General features: G+C 38.0%; 1 protein-coding gene across 1 annotated transcript; it reads right to left on the reverse strand.

The window, feature by feature from the left end:
- Positions 1 to 1,261: 1,261 nt before the first annotated feature.
- On the reverse strand, positions 1,262 to 26,652 carry MTMR6 (myotubularin related protein 6). Its single transcript, XM_065830671.2, has 14 exons — positions 26,542 to 26,652; positions 21,621 to 21,737; positions 19,601 to 19,763; positions 18,413 to 18,570; positions 17,081 to 17,209; positions 15,859 to 15,993; positions 14,553 to 14,685; positions 9,919 to 10,028; positions 8,727 to 8,852; positions 7,779 to 7,828; positions 6,790 to 6,990; positions 5,890 to 6,024; positions 5,690 to 5,816; positions 1,262 to 3,619 (listed from the first exon to the last, which is right to left on the reverse strand). Exons 1-14 carry the CDS (start codon positions 26,563 to 26,565, stop codon positions 3,368 to 3,370), a joined length of 1,860 nt encoding a protein of 619 aa, XP_065686743.2. The 5' UTR covers positions 26,566 to 26,652; the 3' UTR covers positions 1,262 to 3,367.
- Positions 26,653 to 26,921: the final 269 nt, after the last annotated feature.

Genomic DNA, 26,921 nt, shown 5'->3' on the forward strand with positions numbered 1-26,921 from the left:
GCCCTAGATCTAGGTCACTAGTAATTGGACATGTGTGGAAAATGCACAGGCTCAGTTCAGTGTTGCTTAATTAATTTCTTAGTCTGTTGAGCTGGCAGTCATCCTACAAAACAGAATAGCTGGATATTTAAACTTATATTGAAGGATACACTATGACAATAGCAAGCCTCCCCAAAATAAGCCCAAGTCTTTTCGTACTAGTGAAATAAATATTTTAAATTGCCTGGAGTACAAAGTGAAATCAGTTGTAGTTGCTCAGGTGAGACTATAAGCTTGGTTAATTAAAAGGAATTATTTTTCTTCTATAGCATTCAGACTGGAAAAAAGATCAAGCACAGCACAGACCACAGAAATCCAGGGACTTGACCAAGACTTCTCAAGATGAAGCATAGAACTGACAGGTGCCAAAGTCTTGCAGCCAATGGAGGAGAATCAACTACAGCAACTTTTTATCTGGGACATTATATTCCCGAGCAATGGCAAATATACCAACTACACATTAATACCACAGCACGAAAGAGAAAGTTCTGCGCATTATTTTGATCTATACTGGACACCTTTCAGCATCTTTGAGCAACACATTCATGATGAAGAAAAGGTCATCTACTGAAATAAGAATTAAAGTTCTCTGTGCTCCCAGAAGGCTTCTGCCAGTTTTTTAGTCAGCTTGCTTGATTGTTTTCAAACCCTTCTTGAAGGACACAGAACAGCCCCACTGTGCTGAGTCCTGGCCATCCTGCCAAGCTTTCTGCTGGAGCTCACTTCACGACCAGCTATTTACTTCACCGCAGGTCCCATGTGCTTTGGATAGTTTTGGCTTAAGCCTGAAGAGCAAACGAGAAGAGACAGCTGCTTCTCTGCAGGAACTTCTCTCACTGGTGACCCTGGGGGCTGAGCTGGCAGAGCTATCTGGACTTTATAAGAAGGCTGCTCTACAAAACAGCCTTATAAAATTCTTTTCACATATTAACTGGAATAAAATATTTACTTCAGATGAGAAAGTATTGTATTTTTTGATGAAGAAATAGGTTCTGTGCCTGAGCTGAGAGATTTTTAGCATTTTAAAGCTCACCTAACGAGCCTACCTTAATTTAAAATAAAAAGGCAACCTGATTCATTTTGCAAAGAACTAAACTCCGCCAACAAAAAGGGGCTGAAGACTGAAATAAGCCAACAATAAAGGGAACATATCTTCTCTTCAAAAGCCTTACATACAGGGACACCCAGATGTTTGTTAAAGTAAAAACAACATACAACAATATTTGCAAAAAAGCATAGTATAATCACTTGAGTCTGTAAAGTCTAAACAATAAATATGAAGAGTGTACATGGCACATCAGAGCAGCTAAGTGTTAAAACAAGTACAAATTGATAACACCTATATTGTCAGCAATAAATTTGTTTCACTGCTGTGATACAATACAAGGTTTATATGTAAGATGTTTTTCCAAAGGAAAACCACAGAACCAAGTTGATACAGAAGATGACGGGGAGACAAATAACAAGGCACGAAAACCTCTCTTGCAGCAACCCTGTAAGGCACCACTGTGCAAACGTGATACTATCAAAACCTGCAGTGGAGAAATTCTAAATGTGTTTAAATGACTGGATAATGTACTTTAAAGATGACACTATGCTCATATCTTTGGGAATAAAAATACTTAACCATCTTTATTTACACTTATAGGCTTTCAAAAAGCAGATCGGTGAAACGGGTGAATTAATAATTGTGACTCATGTATCTGAGTAATTTCTCCGAGACAGCTTCACAAGTGCAACTTGATCATGACCTATACTGGCCTTGTTAATGGAGTCCTGGATCCAACGTGGTACAGGGGGAAATGCTGCCAATTATGTCAAATTGTGTGTGGCACACTCAATTTCAACAAACCAGACTTACGGGATTAGGATGAGGATAAACTCATCTTCACTTGTAACCAAAAATTACTTAAATCCAGAGATAAAAGATCAGTGGCATAATTAGGGATCCTAATACCCAAATTTCTAATTTATACCTTTATTTAAGAACTCTGCACTGGCATTTCTTTCCTGTTCTGTTATCTACTCAGAAAATCCACCATAAGACAAACTTCAGCAAAAATCTTCTCCCTTACTAGAAGGTTACAGAAACTGTAAGTTTCTCCCTTTTTTGTTATGTCCCATAATCTCTACTGCATCCTCCTAGAAGTTTTTGTCCCCTCTCCCATTACATGGAAGTTTCCAGATTGTACTGAAATTACTTAAAATATGCATACATTGGACAAGTTTATACAAGATGAGAAGGGGTTTTCACCAATAACTGAAATTTTCTTCTAATGAAAGATTTAGGAGGCACTCAGTTTCTCAAGAGCTTCAGATACATTAAAACTTTTTTCACTTGGGAACAAATCAGCAGCCTACATTTTCAAAACCTCCTGCTTCCATCCTTGCAACTTGAACAACTGTACAGCACATAGTAAACAATCTGAATTAACCCAACTATTCAGTTATTGGCCAAGTTCTGTTTTCTTACATGACATGTTTTACTCTTTTTACTCTACACTTAATTATTTTGCCACAAATCTAAACATTTAAGGTCAGACAACCTGCAGCTTCAATGATGCTCAATTTACTGAGCTGCCAGAGAGGAAATTCAGGTCAATCTATCACATTTTAAACAGCGGAAATGGAAGAACAGTCTTCAGTGATAAATTAACATTCATAGAGCTACTGGCTGAAAGGCTGTGCCAGCTCAGGCCTACTTCATTCCTCATATTCAGTCCTAAGGAAATAAAAATTCGAGCAAATACAATGTAAACAGAGCAAGGTAGACTGCAGCAGTGAGGGACAACAATATCATTGATCTGACAGGTTTAAGGCCAACTATTCATCACTTGAAGTATATTGTACTTTTCCATGGCACTTAATACACTGAAAGTTAGTACTGGGTGACATTAAACAAGGGTATACATAATCATATCATACGTAATATATGCATGTAGCTTCAGTTCCTAAAATAGAAAGTTCGAGTTTTCTTGCCCAAATAAAATCAATTTGTGAAAGACCACCTGTGTTTTCCTATACTGAATAAGGTAATATTACTATTTCAATCAATTTAGTGCAAACTGACTTAAGTTCCAAAAGATATTCCTTAATTTTTAGTCACTACTTACCAAATGCCCCCATTTCATTTAAAAGACAACTACAATGGTAGGTTTTTTCTCCTTAAAAGAACAGCAAACACTTGACAACTAGCATGCTGTTCTAGCCTACATTAACAAAACTTGCCGATATACAAATCATGTTTTGGTCATGCAGCACAGACCCATCCTCAAAATAATCTATCAGTTCAATCAGTCTCGACGAGGTGCACAGTACTGGATTTTAATTAGCAGGTCATCCTGGCAACTCCATACTCCAAGCTGACAACAGCAGGCTCAGCTTTAGAGAACTCTTCCACGAATTCGCTGTAGCGATTGTCTGCTGTGTTGCTGCCCTCTATAGTTCTTACAGCATCGTTCACAGAGATCAGTGGCTGCTGCTTTTTGAAGCAGGGAGGGGTTTTCAGTGCAGGAGGAACAGACTGCAGACATTCTTTCACAGGGACTGCATCCAACTGTCCATTTCTCTGCTTTATTTTCTGAAATACAGAAAATGGTTACTAGCAGTGAGCATCACTGCTTTACTGATAATATTCTGCTTTGAAAGAAGTGCTGGCCAATTCTTGGGTTACACATATAGAATCACAGAATACCAGGTTGGAAGGGACCACAAGGATCATCTGGTCCAACCTTTTTTGGCAAAAGCACAATCTAGACAAGATGGCCCAGCACCTGTTCCAGCTGAATCTTAAAAGCGTCCAATATATTCAGGCCATTGGACAATATTTTTCTCCACAGAATTTACAGCAGATGCTACAAGCACTGTATGATTAAAGTTTGCAGCTGAACAGAAGGTAGAAAGGTTGCCTGTCAATGTCTGTAGAGAAGGAGAGGGTCTTCCAGGCTTGCCCCTTGTTTGGTTGCTATCAAGATGGGAATACTTTCTGAGGTACAGGCAAAGGAAGACAGACTTTGGTACTATTAGCAACCAAGGAGCTTGTAGTAGACCATGAGGCTCTTAAAGGCAAAGCATAACTTCATACCTAAGCCCTTTCGTCCTTCCTAAAAGCTTTCTAAAAGACTTTCCTTTATATCTGGAAAAATGCCAATACAGTTTGTTCCAATGAAGGAATATACCAAAAGATGTCAACTAGAAAGCAGAACTGGAAGAAAGGACCTGTCCTAGAATGAGCAAAAGAAGAATAAAAGTGTTTTGGTGGTATTTTTGTTTGTTTGTTTTTGTTTATTTGCTTGTGTTTGTTTTAATTTTGGTTTGTGTGTTTTTGGGTTTTGTGTTTTTTTTTTTTTTTTTGTGTGTGTGTGTGTGTGGCTGTTGTTTTTTTTGTTTGGTTGGTTGGTTGTTCGGGGTTTTGTTTTTTAATTTAAAAAAAAATCTCATCCAGTATCTGGGAGCTTGAACTAATTAACTGAACTGGTTTTGTTCAATGGTTGGTTTGGGGGTTTTGTTTTGTTTTTGTTTGTTGATGTGTTTGTGCTCTACAAAAACCTATACTGAGCCCAGAAGACATCTGTGTCTCCTGACACCAACTTTTGAAGATGGAAACAGCAGTAGCAAAGTCTACATCAAGATTTCAAACACCTCAATCTCTCCATCATTCAACTGCACCTAAGCCCACATCTCTCACTTAACACCTTGGAATAAGGTTCTAGTAAAGTCAAGTCTCAGTTTTGAATTTTCATCTTGCTTAGTCTTCTGCTTGCTTTATCTTGAGTTTTCATCTTGCTTCTTCAGTTGCACAAAAACTTTTAGATACACAATTAAGATTTGAAACAGTTTAAGATTAAGTGACTGGAATTCATTATGTACCAGTAAGATCAGTTAAATAAAATCTTTCCTCTTGGAAAAGCTGTACTTCCTTCTCCCACACCCCAGAATAACATGAGTTAAGTGTTACCATTTCTAGCCACACAAAAAAGTAAAACTGATAATTAGAGAACTTTTTCATTTCTTCAAAGGTATTGTTCTGAAGTTTCAGCATCTTAACTGACAAGAATAAGTCACACTAGAATAAAGTGAGATACAGTGTTCTGTCTTTCCTGGCTGTTTACTGCAGCAACCTATCAGAAGTCATTTATAGAAAAACAATCCCTGGATTTACCCATCTTCACATGAGCAATACACTCTGTATACCCCATAATTACAGTGACTTACGATAGCATGCATCTGCATATGAAGAGAAGGACAATACTTACTGCTTCCATTTTAGTAGCTATAATGGAAATAAAACATTTTCAGTTTCCTTGGTTTAGCAACACAGCTGTAGCTACAATGGGTACCTTGTCATCTAAGGCAAGTTTCACATAAATTTAACCTATATTAAGCCAGCTTCAGCAATGCTTTAGTAATAGAAGCACTTTTACATGATACAGTCCATCAGTAAGGCACAATAAGTTGTGTTTAAGAGCAGAACACTGGCTGCATAGGCTGGCATTTAGCACAGAAGCACACAGTGAAAGTCAAAGTCAACATTACACAGAACGAGTGTTATGCCATACAATAGTGATGTTCATACATTTATAGTCTAATAGTGCTGCTTTTGTAAGTTTGAACGAGTCACAAATAAGTACATTTATTTTGCAATACTTACAGCTTCCAGTTCTTTAATGTCTTCCTCCAGCTGTTTATTTTGCTCATGCATGTTCATTATAAGATTGAGTACAGATTGCCTGGGATGCATACTTCGATCGAACTGATGGTACATATTTCTCCAGAACCTGCAGGTAGGAGACACTTAACTATGCATGATAAAGAACCAAAGAAAAGGTACTGTATGTAATTCAAACTTACTTAAAATTGAATGATGCAGTATTAGGCTCCAAAAGAGTTAGTTCTGGAGAAAAATCTGGATTATACAGAGGATTACGGTATTTCTTTTGTTCATTCAGAAGGAACGGCCATAAGGAATAAGTCTTCTCTTTCACTCTTAAGGCAAAAAGAGATAACAGTCAAGACACTGAGCACCAGAAAAAAACAGAAACTGTTCAACTCAACATAAATCCATCCTAACTTTTGGCAAATAAGCTACCAGACATAGTTATAACTCTTAAATTAAAAGCTTTTAGTAATAGCTTCTTCCTGGCATATGCTAATGTTGAACAGAACTATCAGTTTTAGAAATACTAGTGTTTATGCTGTGCAAGTTTTGCATAGTTGCAATAAATGCTTTTAAAATACAGTTTGAGACAGAGATGAACTGATGAAAACTTGACTGTCAGTCTGAACTAATAATAATTATGTAATCAGTCTTGAGCAGGCAAGAATTTTAAAGTTACCTAAAAACAGACTGGGGGACAGAATGAGGTGATGCTTCCAAACTTAAGCCTACGCATTTTTAGAAGGGGGAAAAAACCCCCCCATACAACAAAACAACACAACAACCAACACAACAAAAAAAGCACACACCACACCACAAACCAAAACCACACCACCAAACAGAAAAGGAGGTAGAAACAAGTCTTATCTTTCCCTATGAAAAACAAGCATGGGGTTTTCTCCCAGAATTAGAAAGACTGTCTTCAGTGTGCAAAAGCATGACAAGCACTGCTGTTCCCTGATGCAGTTCAGATATCATTTTCAGTACTACCAGTTTTGTCTCTGTTTCTAGTCAGAGCCTAAAATAAAGAAGACTGACAGGAGTTCTTAGTCTGTTAGAATAAATAAAAGACACGTTACAATACATCTGCTTACTTTAGTTCTTCTCGCTCTTTTTGGCAGTTTCCAAGGAAGTTACCAAACTGGCATGAATGGACGTGTTCATGGATCTGAAGGAGGAAAGCTTCATTGTACTCAAAGGCTTGTGGAAACTGTTCAGTCAAATTCCACACACTTTCTAAAAACTGGGTGAACACTGGTGAGATCTCTTTTGGATCACCATCCAACTGACAACACCTGAAAAAGATTCCATAAACAGACTGAAACTAGTCTAAGTTTAAAAAAAATAAAATCAAGTCTTAGTTGTACTTGTTTTTAAACCACAGCATATTAACTTCACACTAGCTTTGGTCTGGAGATTAAGCACCTAACTTTGAGAACTGGGACAATTTTTGAATAGAAGGAAGTCTATATTTAACCTATCTTTCTGACTTGTAAGTAATCACATCTGTATTCAGTACAGAAAAGCAACATAAGACAGTTAAATTCCTTTGTGTCTATTACATCCATAGTCAACATTTGGAGTACAGGAGCTAAGAGCAATTTAATAAGCAGTAAATAGCAGCAAGGCTATTGTCATAGCTGGCAATAGGCAGATCAAGGGAAAAACAGAACTCTTAACGTACAGTTCTTCTAAATGTAGGCCTGACTTCATTAACAGTAAACACAAACGCAAACTCATTTTTTAAAGATTCCAAAACTGTTTTATATTCACTACATAGCTGGGATGTAGCTTTACATTGGTTTTGCATCGTCTATGCATACATGCAGAATGAGATGCAGCTACTGATGTCTGAGAGTTGGGCACCAATAGCAACAGAGATCTGTGCCTATAACATAAATTATTCAATAGGTATGTGAATAAATAGCAATACACAAAATGCATTGTCTACTGAAAATAGCTTACTCATTGCAAAATTTCTAGCAACACTGCAGCAGTCGAACATCTACAAGTTGTCCTTGTTTTTAAGAACCCTTAGTTCAGTTCACTGTACACGTTTTACTGTATTGGAAGAGTGAACTACCTGTCAGAGAACTTGTGCCCAAAAGAGATCCAGTCTTTCTCTATCAAGACCTAGAAGGTAAAACCAAACAAAAATCTCATGTAAAATGTTATTCAGTCTTACATCTATAGCATTAACCCCACAGGTTATTGACATTTTGTATTTTAAATGAGTCAAACTACAGTAGGAGCAACTACTTGTGACTTGGTAGTTCCTTTATTTTCTCGGAAGTCTTTCATTCCCAAAGCAGTGAGGACTAAAAAAAACAAAGATGAAATTACTTCCCTAAAGATTACACATTCTCCCTATTCACCAGAAACAAATCCTCTTCTAATTCCTTCTCAGCTTCATTTTCACTGCTTGTAATATTTGTGGTAGTTGGTTATAACCAATACATAAAATTAATTTTATGTACTATCTTTTGGGAGTTCCCATAGTACCCTGTACAGTCACTGCAAAACACTATTTATTTTCCAGCTCTAAAATTTGGAGTAATAATACCAAAACTCCTCTCTATAGAAAGACAAAGAAATTTGGATTGCTTAAATAGCTTCAGGCCTCTGTCACTGGGGCTGTTGTCATTGTTAGATTTTGATAATGTTGATTTTGGGACAACTGATAAACAGAGTTGCTATGATTTTGTACATCTATTATCTCACATAAGCACTTTGGAATCCTTACATTTCATAGGTAAGGGGTGTTTTTTGATGCAAAAGGCAATCATTGCAACATTTCTGCAGGGTGCCTAAAGCAATCTGCTATTTGCATTTCAGTTTTTTAGATTTTATATAAATGGTTCTTCCCAGGAGCAAAGTATTTCTAAAAGAGTGATGTATCAGTAGACTGCAAATCTTATATTTGTAACTACAAAAAGCAAGTATCAGTATGTATACACTGCTCACTTTCACACAAACACTTTACATCCTTTGTTTCCCAAGGAACAACACAGCAATGCAAGAGCTCACTTACCATGAATCCTTTGATTGTTCTGTAGTAGGAATCTAGTAAGAGAGCTCCAAGAGAACACACTTGGGAAGTCCTATCCCAGCCATCTGAGCAGTGCACCAAGACGCTTGCACTTTCAACTGCTATTGCCTGCAAAACAGTTGTTCCTTAGTGAATGTTCTGCTCTAGACAGAAATCAAAATTTGGTAAATAAATACAAAAGCTATGTTTTTCCTAAACTCATAGCACAGGTGATTTTATTTTAACAAAGCCAGAAAAATGTTTATTACAACGAAAGGATTTGATACTATCAGAAAACTAGGAATTTCTCTCCATGGAAATATAGAAAATTTCTTAAAAAGAAAATAAATTCCACTACCACCTTTGCACAAGGTAACAAGAACATCTAGAGTGGTTACCAGTTCTCTTTCTACCCCTTGTAAAACTAAACTTATAAAAAACCCTTTCAAAATGCATAATAAGAAAGAAGTAGACTATACACTACAGACCAAACATGCTAAAACAAACCAATTCAGACGCATGACTAAAGATACCCACTTGTTTATCATTATACTACACAAAAGTTAAGGACTAGGGAACACTTATTAGCTTCAGCTAAGAATTAACATCCTGTTAGTCCAAGTATTTTTGAGAGTCAGCTTCAGGAAAATCAGACACTTTAAAATTAACTCCATTATTTCACCTAGTAAAAACAAAGGATCCAGGTTTTTCTCTTCACCCAGCCTCCCTCAAGTCAAGCCCTTGGCTTCACAGGTGCCAGGCAAAGGCAATTGTTCCTCTGAAGTCCTCATGAAGAGCCCCATTTCCTTGCCAGATGAAGTCAGCACAGCCAACTACATTTCTCTGCAATTAGCACCCCAGGAGTTCAGTTTTTTGGGATACACTAAACAATGATTCACTTCATCCACCTCTAAACTGGTTATACCTTTCATAAATACTTAAAAGAACCAGGGAGCATAAGAATCCCTTCATGTCCCAACAGCATTTAAAACAATCCCAAAACATTAGCTGGCATATTTAACATCTCCAGTCATAAAGAAATATGCAATACTTACATCCGATATGCTGTTTTATCGGTTTATACTAAGTATCTACTTCTAAAAAGGTCAGAGTTTTACACATGACATAATATTAAAGTATGATTTTGCCTGGTAGCAAGCCAACTTGCCATCAAACAAAGCAGCATTCAAGTTACCTTAACTAGGAAGACAGCAGCATCCAACACAGCTTTGATATGACGCAACCATCCAGAACTCTCCAAACCAGACAAAAAGTCATTGACAGACAAATCCTTTGTGCCACAGACTGAAAGAAACCAAGAGTTAGAAAGCCTTAAGCATTTGCAGCTACCTATACCCTGCAACAGAGAAAAAAAGAATAATTGTATATTGTTTCTAATGCCCTATGCTGCGAGCTTATTCGAAATCTTTCAAAAGCCACCACTAAAATAGTCAAGAGGGGTACTACAAAGTGCTTTCCAAAGTTCAACTCCATAGAACTACTCTTGTCATTCATGGTTACTGTAAGATCTTTGTCTTTTTGACAAAATAACATTCAAAGTAAATACACTGGTTATCCCCAACAGGGAGCCTTACCCTCGCCTTACCAAGGAAGGCAATGCAAATGCCAAAAGCTTACCAGAAATACTTAAAAGTTACAACTACTAGTAGGATGTGGCTGCATCCAGACAATACAAGCAGTTCAGAGAAGTCAGACTGCCAGAGTTTCATCACCTTCTCCACTCTGCTTAGAAGAATAAAGCGAGTGCAGTACACGGACACAGTGATAAACTGAAAACCATTGAGATTTTTTCTGCCTCCAGAAGTGACATACTGCAATTCCAACTCTGATCTCTACCATTTTTCCCTGGTATACTTTGATCCTGCAACAATAATGCCAATTGAGAGGGCAGGGAAGAACCCAAGTTAAAGGAAAGCTGCCTTGCAGTGTAACAGCAAGGGGTATAGAGGTAGACTGAAAGTTTCTCACACAGACACCAGTTCACAAATAAGACAGATAACCTGGGTCATGTATGATTTTGAGTAGCAACTCACACAGTTACATTGCTGTCCAAACGTGACAAACTTCTGGTAATAAAAAAGAAATAGTTGCTGGCTGACATAACTTCAGCTATGCGTGATTCCAAGAGAAGACACCCAAATTTGCCATCTACAGAAGTACCTCCTCCTGCCACAGCAGAAGCCTGTCTATTAAGCTAGTGCACTCCAAATGAAAATAAAAAGGCTCTGCAGCTGAAAGCTATCAGTGGGGATATTCATACAGCAACTGCAAAATAATCTTTATCTTCAAGTATGGGAGGAAGCGAGTCGGCAGGAAAGGCAGAGAACAAAATTCACCAAGTCATTTTGTGAAGTAGTTTCATGTTCAGTCAAGTACCTTGATGTAACAAAGGCTACAAACTCCTAAAGCACTGCCTCATGGAGCTTTTCTTTACCTGCACTGCACAATTCCCAGCTGTCAGCCACACAAATTTTGATATACTGTTCACTGCTCAGGAAGAGTCATGATGGCAGCTGCTGCTGAACTGGCAGAGATAATTCAGACTTCCAAATAAGTATTGCAGTACCTTTTCTAAAGCTTATATGTCTTTGTCATCTAGAAAAAAGAGTTTGCAAGCCATAGCACCATGAGGCAACAAGTTATCAAGAAATCCCTGGATCCCAGACCTAACTGTAAAGGTCAGTCTAAGCATTAGTAAAAGCAGTAAAGGTTAAGCTAGTCTTTCCCTGGTCTTTGAAGGAGATAGCATTGTTAGGCAAGAGTTCTGCTTCTAGAAGGTGTGCCACATGGAGGAAATCAGCTGAGACCTTGATCCTTTCAGCCAGCTCACACTCCCTCTACACCAGTGGTTCCACACACTTACTCAACCACAACAGTACACAAACAGGTCCACTGCTCTGTAGTAAAGAAAAAATATTGAAATATCTGGAAAGTAAATCATCAGCAGGGAAGGGACTAGACAGACAAGACAATGTCTAGAGGCACTACTTGTGACCACTCACTCCTGTATTCTCTAGCTTATGGTTTAAAGCACAAACTTGCAGCTAGAAAAAAACAGGCTTCCAGCCCTCAGCTGGTTTTCACCCAGATACTGCTGTCAAAATCTGCTTTTGATCAGAATTTTCAGCTTGGTAGAAATATTTCATCACTGCTATTTGCTCCTTCTAACTATTTTTTTTAAATAAACTAAAGCAGAGATAAGAACACATATGTTGAACCCAAAGAATTAAGACATTTTATACTACTTAGTGACAAAATAAAGAAATTGCACTGACACTGTTTTGACACTAATGCACTGAAAAAATAATTTCCAGTCTCTTATGGACCCAGAAGGAGTCAAAGATGATTTATTTTACCATCAAGATGTTTAGCTACTTCACAATCATTCAGGATAGCTTTGGCTATATGCATCCCATCATAAATGCATGCCCCACATGCATATAAGCCCCTAAACCTCAATGTTGCATTGCTTGATTGTCCTTATAGACATCACTAGCAATGCCTCAGGCAGCTCAAGAGGTGACTAAAATCTTCAGATTGAAACACAGTAGGCTAGAGGCAGAGGTTGTTTTTAATAACAAATAAACAACCTCCCATCCCCCATATACACACTCACCAAAAGCCACAAAACACCCTTTAACACACTTCCATCATCAAAATATATGCACCAACTATAGCAGATATTGAGCCTTTTCCTCAAGTATTTCCTGCAGAAATGTTGTTTCTTGACATTGGCAAAACCCTTTTGCTTATCAGAGTTCAACCTTTTTTTAACATATAATACCATATTTTTTAATATATAAACCCTGGACTTAAATACCACAGCTACAGATTTAGTCTATGTGAAGATTCTTCCATTAGTGTTACATAGATGGGCAGTCTGTCCATCAGGGGAGCAGAGTCATCATGTCCACACTGAAGAAAACCATTTTAGTAAAGTTCAGTTTCACTGCAAGCAAGATATTTAAAAACCAGCTGAATCAGAGATGAAAAATAGACTGTAAATCACCCTGGTATGCTCCATGGCGTAGTCCCATTACAAAAGGATGTTGGGAAGGTTTATGTCTCACATTCTGCTTGCAAATGGAATTGTTTGATTCTGAAGAAAATTAGGAAGATGGACAAAGAGCCCAGAAGTAGGATACATGCTGAAGAAGGAATAACAGTTGTTTGCTATAAATAAAACTAAGGACAGTCCCAGTTACAACAGTTTTTGAAAGAACAGGGTCATGGGTATCACATCCCTGATTGAAGAACACTCAGTTCAGCACACAGAGGGGAAGCTGGTACACAGAAGTTCAATGGCATTTTCCTCATTTTAAGCTATAAACCATTTCCATAGCACTTCCTTCCTGATCACCCCACTGATGGAACATTTCTACAGGGGTCTGAAGAGTATATTATTGCATACCTCTTGAAATGTTAATAGTCCTTCCTATCCCTAGAGATGCTTCTGCTTCTAGACTGGCATTCAACAAAACTCTATTGAATTATACAGACTGAACAGAGGTAAAACAACTGTGTTCATTTACCCCAAAACCTGATCCAGAGAAAAAGTATAGATATTACATATGATTTTGTTTCAATAGAGTTGAAATAAACCAGTCCTCCATACAAGGAAAAACTAAAACATATTCCATCCTTAATGAAAGCTGCAGAAACATATTTGCTAACATGGTAATAATCCTACTGTTGGTAGAATGCTGAGTCAAATGAAAGGAAGTCTGTGAAGTTGAAGTGTGATGCACACACTTCTGCAAGAGGAGGCCTCTTAAAAAAAAAAAGATTTATTGGCTAGTTTTCTGGAACTGAAGAAAATATTAAAGTTTAGGATAATTGTTTCTTTTGTTAAAAAAGGCTTATGCTGCTGTTCTTTCCCTTCAATAAAGCATATGCAAGAATAACCACAAAAATACATATTATCAAAGCTCAGCAGCATTCCACACAATGTGCCTGAAGACAGGCTAGCAGCAGATATTGACTTAATGAGAGTGAAGGAAGATGCTATCACCAGTACAAGATTTCTTGACCAATGTAGCCAGAACGCCTTTATCAAAATAGTCTTCCATACAAGTATAAGCCTTCTCCATGACTGGAAATATTTGTGTATTTCTACAAGGCAAGCACTCATATGTATTGTTTGTTGGGTGTGGAAGCCTGACTTCTGCCACTGTTCTCTAATCTGTATTAATACTCCACAAAGTATCTTAAATCTGTTTTCAGATGTTTACCTAAACAAAACATTAACAGAAATATTTAACAGACTTCTGCCTCTCCATTTTAATGGTGAAGTGGTTTGCTTTTCCCCCTGTCCCCCTCTCTACAAACACTAAGATGTAACTACAAGCACAGAAGCAGCTCACCAGGCCAAAGAGGTAGAGTTTGGTACAGACCACGTGCTTATTGAGAATTCTGTGGAACTAAGTGCTGCTTGAAGAAACTGTATTCTATTTATGAAACTGTATGTACAGACACACACTATTTTGTGCATTTATATTACACATGTGTATACATGCATGTGTACTTAAAACACAAGTCTTTCCCGCAAGCCACTGACATACTAATCAAGTTCACCCAAGACATATGTGCCACTCAGTTTTCTTCAAAACGACTCCATTCATTTGGTTTACAGTTCAAAGGTAAAGGTTTAAGGTAATTCATTACCAGCTGCTTGTGCTCTGTGGTCATAAACAGAGCTGGTATAAAATACACAAACTCTATTGATATTTCTATAAGCTATTATTAAGGACTTCATTGAAAGATTTATCCTATTTTCATATATGCTGTTAAGGTACATTTAGAACATACCTTCCAGAAGTTTTTGCAAGCTGGATCTCATTACATGAATATTCTCAATGCCAACAAACTGGAATCTAATGTTAGAGTAGTTGTCTTCATTCTCATAGCCCTTCCCAGCAGCTCTGTTTGCAATTGCATTAAGCTTAAAAAGGCAAAATAAAAATACTGAAAAACAGTACTTGAAATAAAAATCTCAAATTAAGAAACAAAAGTAATACAATTTCAGTGGAATACACTGGGGAAAAAAACCACACAAGAGCACATACTAGATACAGATTCTAATAAATTAACAGTTTGTGGCAAATCAACTTGAAAGCATTTAAGTGTAAGAAAGGTATGGTACATAAAAAGCAACATATTTAGAGTTGACATATCTGAATGACACATTTAATAATTTAATGATTTCCTATTGTCTTCTCCATCTTCCCACCAGCAAACCTTTACTTGTTTTCAAACATTTCTGATCAAAGACACTACAAAGCAATTAACCTAAAAAGGAAAGAATAAGACCCAGACCTAAGCACTTTCCAGGCATCCTAAAAATGTCAGTTCTGGGGGCAAGAAGCTAATAATTGTTGCAGCTATAAAAATTACAATTATAAAAAACCCACAATTGGTTCAGTTCCAGTCTATCAGACCAACCTACTGTTGAACCCTGCTCAAAGTAAGTACAAATCCTACAGTGTAGGTTTTTCATTTTACATCCTTATTTTCCAGCTTCTATGTTCAGAGACTGGGTGAAATGAATACTAACTTAAACGCAGAAAGTCTAAACAGTGGAAGTTACTCCACACATTCCAACGCAGGTCAAAAACCCACTATAATTCAATTTAATTAGACAGTGATGAAGTACAATCTCAGAAGGCCACAATAGAACTTCCCCTGCTGTTTCCTGGCTAAGACAGACAACAATAGCAGTTTTCACAGAACATCTACACAGAACACAGCACTCCCATTCTAAAAGAAACTCCAAAACAGCTCACTATTTCATTAATTTAATTTCAAACAGTTACAATGACTTGGATAGCACTGAACTATTCACTTCTCAACTTGTTTTAAGTATATTTTTAAAATACACCTCCTCCAAAGTTCACTAGCATATTTGGTGAGTTCTAGCTGAATTGTGAGAGGGGTTCAGCTTCTTTAAGAAAGCAAGAAATTAAATGCCTGAATAGAGAGGTCTCACCTTACCTTTGAAGGATATTTTTGCTCATGATGGAGTAATATTTAACTCCTTTTTTTTCAGAATTACACTGTATCTGTGTACTCTAAAGTTCAGGAAGAAAGGCTTATCTGTAGAGTCTGAAGTACACACCTTTGGCCTGGTGTCCATGACATACATGTAGCGGTTTGAAGGATTTGCTTTACTGATGGCTTGCAACATGTGTTCATCTTCCAGGCACCTGGCACTGAAACCTGAGAGAGGTTGACTGCATCTGCAGATTGCAGCCTACCATAAAGAACAAAAAACAAGTTACCATCAGTTTAATCGTTGCAGTTGAAATGCTTTGCATAATTCTAAAAAGACACTGAAACAAGTTGTTTCATTTGGCAGATAACAGCACTAAGCTGAAAAAAAGCTCAGGTGTTCCAACGTTAAGCACATCACCCGAGATCTTCAAACATGATACCTAAAAGTTAAATCTAAAGGTTTAACCATTTTTTTTTTTTTTTTCAGGTTTATCTACACGGGCAAGATACCAGTTTACATAACGGACTTCGCTCAAGTATAAAAATGTCACAAAAGTATAGGCTGGAGAAAATACACCTTAGGAAAGCAAGTTACTGTCCTGGTATAAAATGAATTATAGTTGGCTTTACTACTGAAAGTATGATTTTATTATTGCAAGTACTGCTATTGTCTGGTGTAATTTTCATCATATCATTTTCAATGATATGTTGTATTTCAGAAGCCATCAAGCGCATCTTCCAAATAGTAATTATCTTCAAATGCATGTAATAGCTTAACATTCATTCTTCATAAATTTATCAACTCAGCAAGGTGACAATCCTCGTCTCCCTTCAAAGAACCCCTGAGCCAAGACAGGCAGATGCTGCTTCATACCACTCCCTACCAAACCCTGCAAAAATCTTATTTCTTTCTCAAGTTCTATTTACCTTGCAAATTTCTCCTTAAAGAACCAGCTCTATTCTTTCAGTGTTTTGTTGGTTTGTGTTTTGGTTGGGGTTTTTGGTTTTGATTTGGGTTTTTTTTAAAACCCCCATTTTGACCTGACAGATTTTTATTCTTGATACATCAAGGAAGACAGATCAGCTGGCAAAAAACTACCTTCAATTATCTTAAGGTGAGTTTCTGAAAGCTTTAAGAGATTCAACTGATTACTTAAGGATTTCTTTTAAACTAGCTTAGTTCAGCATCCTGTTAGACACCACTAGTGTCAGCTGTATATAAGGTTATCATGAGTTACATCATTCATACAAGCCACTGTACTTACTTCCTTACCCACCCTAAACTACTACCAAGTGTTGAGAAATAGTTTTCAGTGTATTTGCATTAAGAGGAAGACACACTATACCTCTTTGTTTTTATGATAATACGACAAAACTGGGAATCTTCCTTTGCTTCTGAACTTGGAGCTACCAACAATTATAGGTTTGCTTGCAGTTACGGGAACATAAAGTTCTCTAGGATAGGTTTCACAAATCTGCAAGACAAAGATAAACAAGAAGAATTTTATGTACAAGGCACAGATCCTATACAAGTTCTATTGCATCCAATTTAAGAGATGTTAGGTGAAATAAGAGAAAGGATAATTGCTAATGTGTTTCTCTATATACATGTAAATAGCCCAGAAGAGGAGGCAAGCCATGGATAAATAAGTACAGGTTGGTACCCAAGTTATATAAGCAAGCACTGCTATACTAGCATTTACCTCTCCAGAATGCAGCTCTTCAGTACAAATGCTAAGAATGTGTTCCAATAAAATAATGAAATTATTCCCCTCATTTTTTGTTTTTGCAGACTACAAAGTAAGATAAAATCTAATCTGCGAATCAGCTGCATCACTACAGCCAGCACTGCAAATAGTAAAGTAGAATCCTTCTCAGTTAAGAGGGAAAAAAAGCTGCAGAACACTACAGTTGCTGGGGCTGGGCTTCAAACAGGCAAGTATACTCTAGAAACAATCCCAAAGACATGCATCCATGCCCATATACTCTCTCAATGAAGCCTTGGAAAAAATCTTCAATTACAAAGTTATGAGATTGCACACTGATGAAAGAGTTAACACTCTCCACCTGCAAGTTTTTGCTTATGCTGTAAGCCAAGTGACTTCATAGAATCATTTTGGTTGGAAGAGATCTTTAAGATCATAGATTCCAACTGTCACCCTGGCACTGCCAACTCCACCTCTAAACCATGTCCCCAAGAACCTCATCTACACATCCTTTAAACACCTCCAGGAGTGGTAACTCAACCACTTCCCCGGGCAGCCTGTTCCAAAGCCTGACAACCCTTTCAGTGAAGAAGTTTTTCTTCATATCCAATCTACTCCTCCTTCTGGTGCAACTTGAAGCCACTTCCTCTTTTCCTATTGCTTGTTACACGGAAAAAAGAGACAGATGCCCCATGCTACAACCTCCTTTGAGGTAGCTGTAGATAGCGATAAGGTCTCCCTTTAGCCTCCTTTTCTCCAGGCTAAACAAACCCACTCCCCTCAGCCCCTCTTCAGAAGACTTGTGCTCCAGACCCTTCAGCAGTTTCATTACCCTTCTTTGGACAGACTCCAGCACCTCAATGTCCTTCTTGTAGTGAGTTTATAGTATTAGACTGTTTCCTATAGGACTAGAGTCAGATGATAAAGCAGAAACAAATGCGAAACAAAACATGTTTCAATTATCACGCTTACCTTATAATCACGATTTGCATCGGACAACTGCCAGTTAGCATTTGGCACTCCCATTCTCTTATATTCTTTTGACAGATCAATGAGTTCCCAACCTTTGACTCGCTCAGTTTCTTTTTGTTTTGGATTGTAGGAGAAGGCATATAGTTCTTCATATTTTGCTGAAAGGTAAAGAAAAAGACTAAGTAATGAGTTGTCCCCAAAAATGCCTAAGTGAAGAAAGGTAGCACAATTGACAAGTCATGAAATTGCCCAAACTGCAGAGAAAGTTTCAGGCTTCAAAATTCTCAGAAGCAAGACTAAATACATACTTGACAGTCTTGCAATATTTATTCTGCAACTATCACACAGTTAACTGATACAATTAGATATTTAGTTAAAGGTAGGTTATGAGAGCTTTCTTGAGTGTCCTTGACCTATCTCAGTAGGGACGTTTCTAAAGCCACAAGGGCGAAGTAGAAGTCAGAATGTGAAGACTGACAAAACTAACCATGACAAAAGGCAGAATTGTTAGAAGACTTCACAAGAGCTCAAAGAACAAACGATTTTTGGAGGTAAGAACAGAATTTTACATCTACTGACCTTTAAAAGCAATACACTTTAAAGCTTTCTGTAAAGCAAAAGCACTTTCAAAATATTTTGTTTTTCATAATACACTATTCACATAACATATGACAACATTTTACATTGTTATAAACACAAAGCAGAAAATAGAAACGATCATACACACTATGTGACAAGGGTATCTTGTAAAGCTGAATTAGTATTGCTATTTTAGCATCAAAACTTCACTCTATTTTTGAAACTGAATGAAATCAGCAATAAGGTAGTATTTGCTTAGTAGCAATTTATCTGTGGAACACACCAGTTAAGAAAGACTAAACACATTTATATTCACAATTTCAGGGATAAAATTAAAAACACACACAAAAAAAATAACCCCAGGAATCTACATTCTGATAGCAAATATCAGTGACCTACAAAAGCCAGATGACACATCATCTGAATTTGTATGCAGGTTAATACTTAATCATTAAAATTCTTTCATATATCAAATCCATTTAAAAGACTTCCACATAATGCATGTTTTAACAAAATAGAAAAGTCATAGATTTTTTCCCCCACACACACCCCCTACCAACTTGCAATCCAGGCATGTACTGCAAAGTCTTTTACAGTTAGAAGTATTACCTGTTCTTGACAGCTGAAGCAAAGAGTTATAAATGTCATGACAATCTCTCTCCCTGGGAATGACAAAGTGAACTATCCTGAAGTTCTTGCACTGGATGACAAGGGGGCAGCCAAAAGTAGTCAAAGGAAGCTTCTCCACCACAGCGATGTGATGATGTAATATCTGTGGCACACAATAACTCACATCGTAAGTAGGCTGATGAAAAATGAGGACAGCATACTATTTACAAGAGCACATACAGGACATTAAGTGATGCTGAATATGTATTTTTACTAATTTGGTCAATCAGTTATAAAAATAAATACATTTCGAACAAGAAATCCAGGACAGGCATTTTGGTCAGGATACCATAATTTGTCAACACTTATTCTCTTCCCTCATATTTTGAAGTGTTACCTAATGTTTGTACGGAACAGTAAATATCCTAAATGCAAAAGTGAGAAGTTAAACCCCACTGCAGTTGTTCACTCCTAGAACTTTGCTAATCAACAAGCATACATCTAACTGTTAAGGATCTACAGGAACATACTTAAGAATTTTCAGGTAAAATAAAGCAAGTCAGGGAAAGCAACTCAATGCATGAAAGATACAGAAGATGTTGAAGACTTTAGAATTCCAGTATTTAACATCTACAGATGAACAGGAAAAACATCTCCTGTGTTACCCACTGGGTTACGTAGACATGACAGTCTAACTAAATGCCTTTCAACCACTTTAACAGCAGACTGTCACAGTAATGAATATACAACAGCTCTCCATAGATGCATCTGCGTGGCAAATCTACACAAAATGGAGAATACATGGGAAGGTAACAGTTGTTCAACCATGGGAAGAAAGCCACAGATGCATTACCTCAACTGAACAAGATGTTCTTGATAGCACTTCAATTACCTCCCTGAAGCAATCATCTCCTTTTATTGATCAGAATCAGACATCTGAAAACTATCCTGCCAAATATGCATTTACAAAGACTATCTTGGAGACATTATCATAACTATACTTGGCATTTGCATTATCACAAAAATGCAGTAGCATAGGTTTAATTTGGGGGGAAATTGAACCTTTTATGATAGTGCACAAGTAATGCTTCCAAATCATGTTCTCCACAGTAACCCATTTTGTATGAAAGGACACCAGTTTGGTTTGTACAAAATTGCACAGTGTATCCAAGAACAAATCACCGGAAAATAACTTTTACTGAAAGCACCATGAGGCATCTAGGAAGATAATGAGGATACAGGATTAAGTGTAATCCCAAAAAAATGTACTTAGAGGAAAATAAGTTAACCACACCCAGGGAAGTGAGACTTCACCCTGGAGGTTGACAGACTTAAGGCACTGAACTGAGGTAGCTGGGCTAGAGTAGAAGCCAGAACTCCATGTTCACATGAGTGCCACCAGGGCACTGAGCAGAAAAACTAACAGCAATTACTGCACTAGTCAACTTTGATTGTACAACATTGGTCACCAAGAAGCTGTAGCCCCTTCTCAACTATTTTATTCTGGACATGAACACCTGGGAAGAAACAGCTGCTTACCACTCTGAAAAAGGGCATGGGGTCTCCAATATGTCACCAAACCCTAGATCTTTGGATTTTGCTTTCTCATTTAACCTATGCAGGATCTAAATACAAGGTAAGTTAATACAGAAATTCCAAACCTTATGCTTAAACTATTTAGCAGTCTCCTGCTCCTGCATCTGAACTGCAGTGCAAGTCAGTTGTTTAAAGAAAACAACCACATTCACTAAGGAATATAAGTGAAGGTTATAGAAGAAATTACAACAGCTTGAAAACAAGTGAACATTTTCAACGCTACCTGATTTCAACTGCAGCAGTGTCATGCAAGAATACAATCTGCAAATCATTAACTTATTATGGTACCATGAACAAGGAGAACATGGGGAATAGCTTATACCTTGGATTAACATTTTAGTAAACAAATTCAACCTTAGACCAGGAAGAACAAATGCATCTGAAGAACCTATGCTTTTGAGTCACAAGTATTTGTTATCCTTACCCAAGTTTCTCTCTGGCTTGAATCTATGAATAACAGATGAGTTGCTGTGAGGTACAGTGTTCCCGTCACTGACTTATTGCTTATGCTGAACCTATCTAGCAATTTCACTTGTTCCACCTGTAAAAAAAAGAGGTGAAGAGAAAAAAAATTCATGTTTTTTTTGCAGAACTTGGAATCCTAACCTCAAAAGCTTTGTCAGTTTGTGCAATAATTTTGAAAGTGGTAGACAACATAAAGAGCACACAAGGCCATTCAGGCCAAACTATTAAGAATACACTAGTGGTCACATAAGCTTTGAGAAGACTGACTAGTTAAAATATGCTGTTTCAATACAAAAGTGCATAATGAAGGTACAAGGTTAGGCTCATCAGAATACTTACTCCATATACATAGCTACTATGGTTATTTATTAGTAAACTTGATACCCTGATTTCTCTTAAAAAAAAAAAAAAACCCAAACAAACAATGAATTACTAAGCTTTTAGACTGCTTCCCGAAAGTAGAGCAAACACACACACTAACAATTTCCTGTTATTGAGATGTCAGCACTGAATTAAAAGCTGATCTCAGCAGCATGCTTCATCAGCTGTCTGCAGACTCAAAGCTATAAAGATTATGTCCTCCTGACTTCGCTTTTAGGTATCTATTGTCTTTTATATCATCCCCAACTTTAAAAATTTAGATCATCGTAACTTTGCCTCAGAGTCAAAATAAATTCTAATTAAATGCAAGTGTTATAGTAATAATTATAACAATCTCCTAGGAATTGAAGGATTGTACTGGCATTTGGATCAGATATTTCAATCTTGAGTCTTGCAAGGGCAGCTTCCTCCTCCTGAATAAGATTAACACTTGTCTCAATCCTATGGAAAAACATTTCAAATACAGCGATTTCTAGATACCCTGAATTTTCTCTACTGCTCATAACTTCATGAGCTCCACAGTTTGCTGTATTTAAAGCAAACATTACATGATTCTTTGTGTGCAGCAACAGGAAAGGAAAACTGTGAATGCCTTATCTCCTTTTTCTTGGCGGCACTGCCTCATTAGCACCAAGTTAAGGCTCCTATACTTGCAGCTTGATGCTACTGCCACTGAATGCATGGCAGAACTCCAAAGTCTTCCACACCAGCAACACCAACACCTAGAAGGGGTGACTAGGAGAGCCCACATCTACCATATCGATGTTCAGCTGCTTACTTCGTATGTACAAACTTAGTCATCTACTAAAACCACATATAAAGCACTAAAGCTTGCCTTTTCAATTCAGGTATTTCTTACAATCTATGAAGCCCCAATTTTGCATTTGAAAGTTAGAAAAGCAATTTAATACATACAAAATTCTAGATTTCAGTTTAGAAAGAAAAAAGGAACCTACATGCATTGGTACCTCAAAAAACATTAAGATGTGATCAGCACAGTATCAGTGCTCAGATACTGAGTTGCATAAATCAATATAGTACAGTCAAAACAGATAATTCATTTTAGGCAGTTCTGCAGCAGCAACTGCTCAGGTATCTGCCACTGTACCTCCCCAGCAAAGGGAGAAGGACACAGAAACTGTTCCAGTTTTGTTACAGTAACTAACAGTATCCTGCATGCAAAGTTACATGCCCCTCCACATCACAAAAGAGCTGTTCTCAAAGCTGTATTTCTACCTTAGATGAAGACAGATATTAGTGCTCCAGCTTCCTCTTACATAGGTGGCCTTCAACAATACTGAAAGCTAAATGCTTTATGTACTTTTCTTAAAGACAACTGAAATATAATTTAGATACAGCCTCCAGAGATGGCATGTTCATTTAAACTTGACCCAACCAGCTCTAATTTGGTCTCAGCAAAACAGACACTTTTTTCTTTGCTTTTTCATTTCAAAGTTTGGCAAATACTTAGTTACGAAAAACAGGTCAATTAGCAGTTTTAAAGAGAACATATTCACAGATTAAGAGACTGAAGACTGCTATTGAGTTTTAGTATATCTGTAAAAAAGAGATCATTTAAGTAGTCAACAATGATATTCTGACAGTAGCTAGCACTAACAAATCAGGGAGATTTTAAACCAGTAAGAATTTCAACAGCTACCTCAATAGACTATTTACAGCAAAAGCATCACCAGACAGCTTATGAGAACTAGGAGTTGCAGATTAAAGGAGATTTTAAAAAATAAAACAAAAAACCCCAAACAACAACAAAAAAACCAACCACACAAATAAGTGTTTCAATATAGTTGACAATTTGGAACAGAAAGGAAGGCTGAAACTACAGCTCTGAAGTCTTGCATTAAAAAAAGCTGAAGAATAATTAAACCAAGACAAAAACAATTACAGTATATCATTCAAAGACCCTTTTATTACAACTTTGTATGGCATTCACTGAAATCAAAAGGAGTTTTCTCTTCCTCATTTATGTCTATGGCTGCAAACATAAGCTTAGGATTCAGCAGTCGAGCTAACCAAGACTTTCCATCTCCAGTAGAGATTGAAATCTTCACTGAAACAGATTTGACTTAATACACACAAATAGACTTGACTGAAGAAGCTCCAATATTTTCTACCAAGCTTTGCTTTAAAATATTTTAAGAACATCTTAGTTCTAAAGCTTCACTGCAAAACCATAATATTCTTATATGTAACTTCCACCCCACCACCACTTATGATATATTGTAAAGTGGTTTTCATCATTTGTTGTTATTTAAGTATATATTTGCAGACAGAAGTGATTTTTTTTTTTTTTTTACATTTACTTCACTTCTTCATTCAATGTAAATCTGCTGAACAGTTTAACATCACAAAAAGCTAAATTTGATTGCAGGTAGTAGTGCTGACCCTTCCAAGACAATTTTAACCTCAATATTTCCAGCAAACTGAAGTTTGAGAGGGAATAAACCTTATTTCATCGCCTTCTCCTAGGGCTGACAGCTTCCTGAACAGCAATTAATTTGCACAAGACTGCATTGTTATTTTGAGCTTATTTCACTATTGCTTTAATAAAACAAATTGAAAAACAAACAAAATGCTGTTAGTTTGGAAGAAGCAGATATGTTTCAGAACAGCTGGAATGAGATCCAACTTGAACCTACACAGGCACTGAACTTGTAAGGCAAGCTATACTTTAGTTTTCTTGCTTTATATAACTGTAATACTCATAAATATTACCATCTAGCATATACGCATTTTAATCCACCCATATTCAATAAGCCAATAGCTCACAAAAAGCTAAGCAAACATCACAATTATAGTCAAAACCTTATGCTACTTCTAGCCACTAAACTGTTATTTTTAAATGGATTTTTTTGTATGAATTATGAAAACAATTGCTTCAAGTAGTAAGTCTTGTATCTTACAAGTTATGTTCAGAGCTTGTTTCTCTCCTCAGTCATATTAGTACATGAAGTATTTTTTTCCTAGCAGGTACCCAAAAACATGCAAAAACACAATCACTTGCAAATGCCAAGGAGTCAGCAACCTGTAGCCTTTCTGGTCTCAATTTCAGGTTTGAAACTTAAACAGCTACTGAGATCACCAAGACACTTCGGTTTTAGTCTAGTTTTTATTTTGAAATTAGCTATTGACTGTAAACAATAAAACATTAAGTTCCCAGAATAGTAGTTTTGTAAGTGAACAAGCTGATAAAGAAACCTCATCTCCAACCTGTCAGCTTGGTGCAAGACTATTCCATCCAGTAAACTAAAGTGTCACTAACAGTAGCTTCAACAGAGACCTTCCTCCCATTTCATATATACACACACAAACATATATGAAAAATAGAACTAGTCATACACATTTTATATAAAATTACATAAAATATATAAAAGATGTTGCACCCCCAAATTAAAAGCTTGTTCCTTTATATAATTATTGGTTATAAATCTACTGTTTGGAGCCAAAACATGACCACTCTTTTACTCCACAGATCTATAAAACCAGGTTAAAGTCAGACTGCCAGGGAACTAATGATTTGACAATTTCCAGGACACAACAGAGAGAGGTAGCTTTTTCAGCAGACCTTGCAGTCAGGGCTGATGAGCAAGGTGAGAAAAATGCTGTTAGAAATGTCATCCTATAAAAGTTGTAACTTTAAAAACTTTGAAATTATTTTCAAAAAGAATACAGACTTAAATAAATCTCTTTTTTACATCTTCATTATAGAGAACAAACAAACTAACAAATTAAAGAAAAAAAAAATCAGAAAAGTCTAAAATGTCAACTGCAGCCTAGCTAGTTTGAGTACCCTAACACATTTGCACATATACTGATATGTTTGCATTCCTAACAACACACACCAGAATCCTTAAAAGGAAGAAAAAAAACAACAAAAAAACCCCCATAAAACAGTGTTGTTTTTTACAAGTGATTTGTCTCCAAAGCTAAAAAAAGCTGCAGGGAACCGCACCCCAAGTACAAAACCTGGCTACAACCCGCTCCCAGCCGGCTGTTCCTGCTCCCGCCCCACAACCCCGGCCACACCCGCACAGCCCTTCCCGCCTCCCCTTTCTCAGCTGACGGTTCACTCCCGTGGGGCGGCACGCACGGGGGTCCCCACGGGAGTTTTACCCCTTCCAGGCCCTCAGCTCGGAGGGGGCTCAGCCGAGAAGCGCCCCAGGCCGGCCCTGCCCGCCGGGAACAGCCTGAGCCGGGAACCGCCCGAGCCAGGCAGCCCCATCGGCCGCCCCTCCGGCGCCCGTGGCCACACCGAGCGACACGGACCGCCCCAGAGCCCCGAGCTGAAAGCACCAACTACAAAATGGAAAGAGGAAGAAAAGGACGACAACATCACCCCGGCCCTCAGCTGACAGCGGCGTGGCAGGGACTGGCGAGCCAAACAGGCCCTCCACGCCCCGCAACTCCCGGCGCAGCACCGGCAATGCTGCCGCTCCTCTGCTGGCCGCCCCGCCCAGCAGAGGGAAGCCAAAGCAGGATACCTTGGTGGTGCGGATGTGCTCCATAGCGGGACCTCTCAGCCACAGCACCCGGCGGCCACCGCCCGCCCTGATGTTGCCGGGCCGGCCGTCACCTGGAAACGCTTCCGGGGCGGGGCGAAGCACGCGCTGCCGCCCTACAGCGCCCCCTAGAGACAGGTGGGCGACACTAGGTCTCCGCCGTATTACGGGCAGAGCGCATGCGCGATGGCGAGAACAAGGGCACAGGGAGGCGGTGACGTGTTCGGGGGCGGAAGAGGGGCGGCCGGTGGGACGCGTGTCAGGCTGTGGCCGTGGGGACGGGCTGGGGGGGAGGCCCCCGGCCACGCTGTGTCCCGCAGTGCTCTACAGATTCTCCGTGAGAGAAGAGTCTTCTCGAGTCT

The sequence above is a fragment of the Patagioenas fasciata genome, chromosome 1 (assembly GCF_037038585.1).
Source record: "Patagioenas fasciata isolate bPatFas1 chromosome 1, bPatFas1.hap1, whole genome shotgun sequence".
NCBI lineage: Eukaryota > Metazoa > Chordata > Aves > Columbiformes > Columbidae > Patagioenas > Patagioenas fasciata.

What these genes read in the sequence shown, in the direction of transcription:
- MTMR6 (XM_065830671.2), bottom strand. Translation starts at nt 26,565, where the DNA reads ATGGAGCACATCCGCACCACCAAG. An exon ending in CAAGCCAGAGAGAAACTTGG is followed by an intron (nt 19,764 to 21,620) that starts GTAAGGATAACA and finishes TGTGTGCCACAG; the next exon opens with ATATTACATCATCACATCGC. An exon ending in GAACAATCAAAGGATTCATG is followed by an intron (nt 7,829 to 8,726) that starts GTAAGTGAGCTC and finishes TTTACCTTCTAG; the next exon opens with GTCTTGATAGAGAAAGACTG.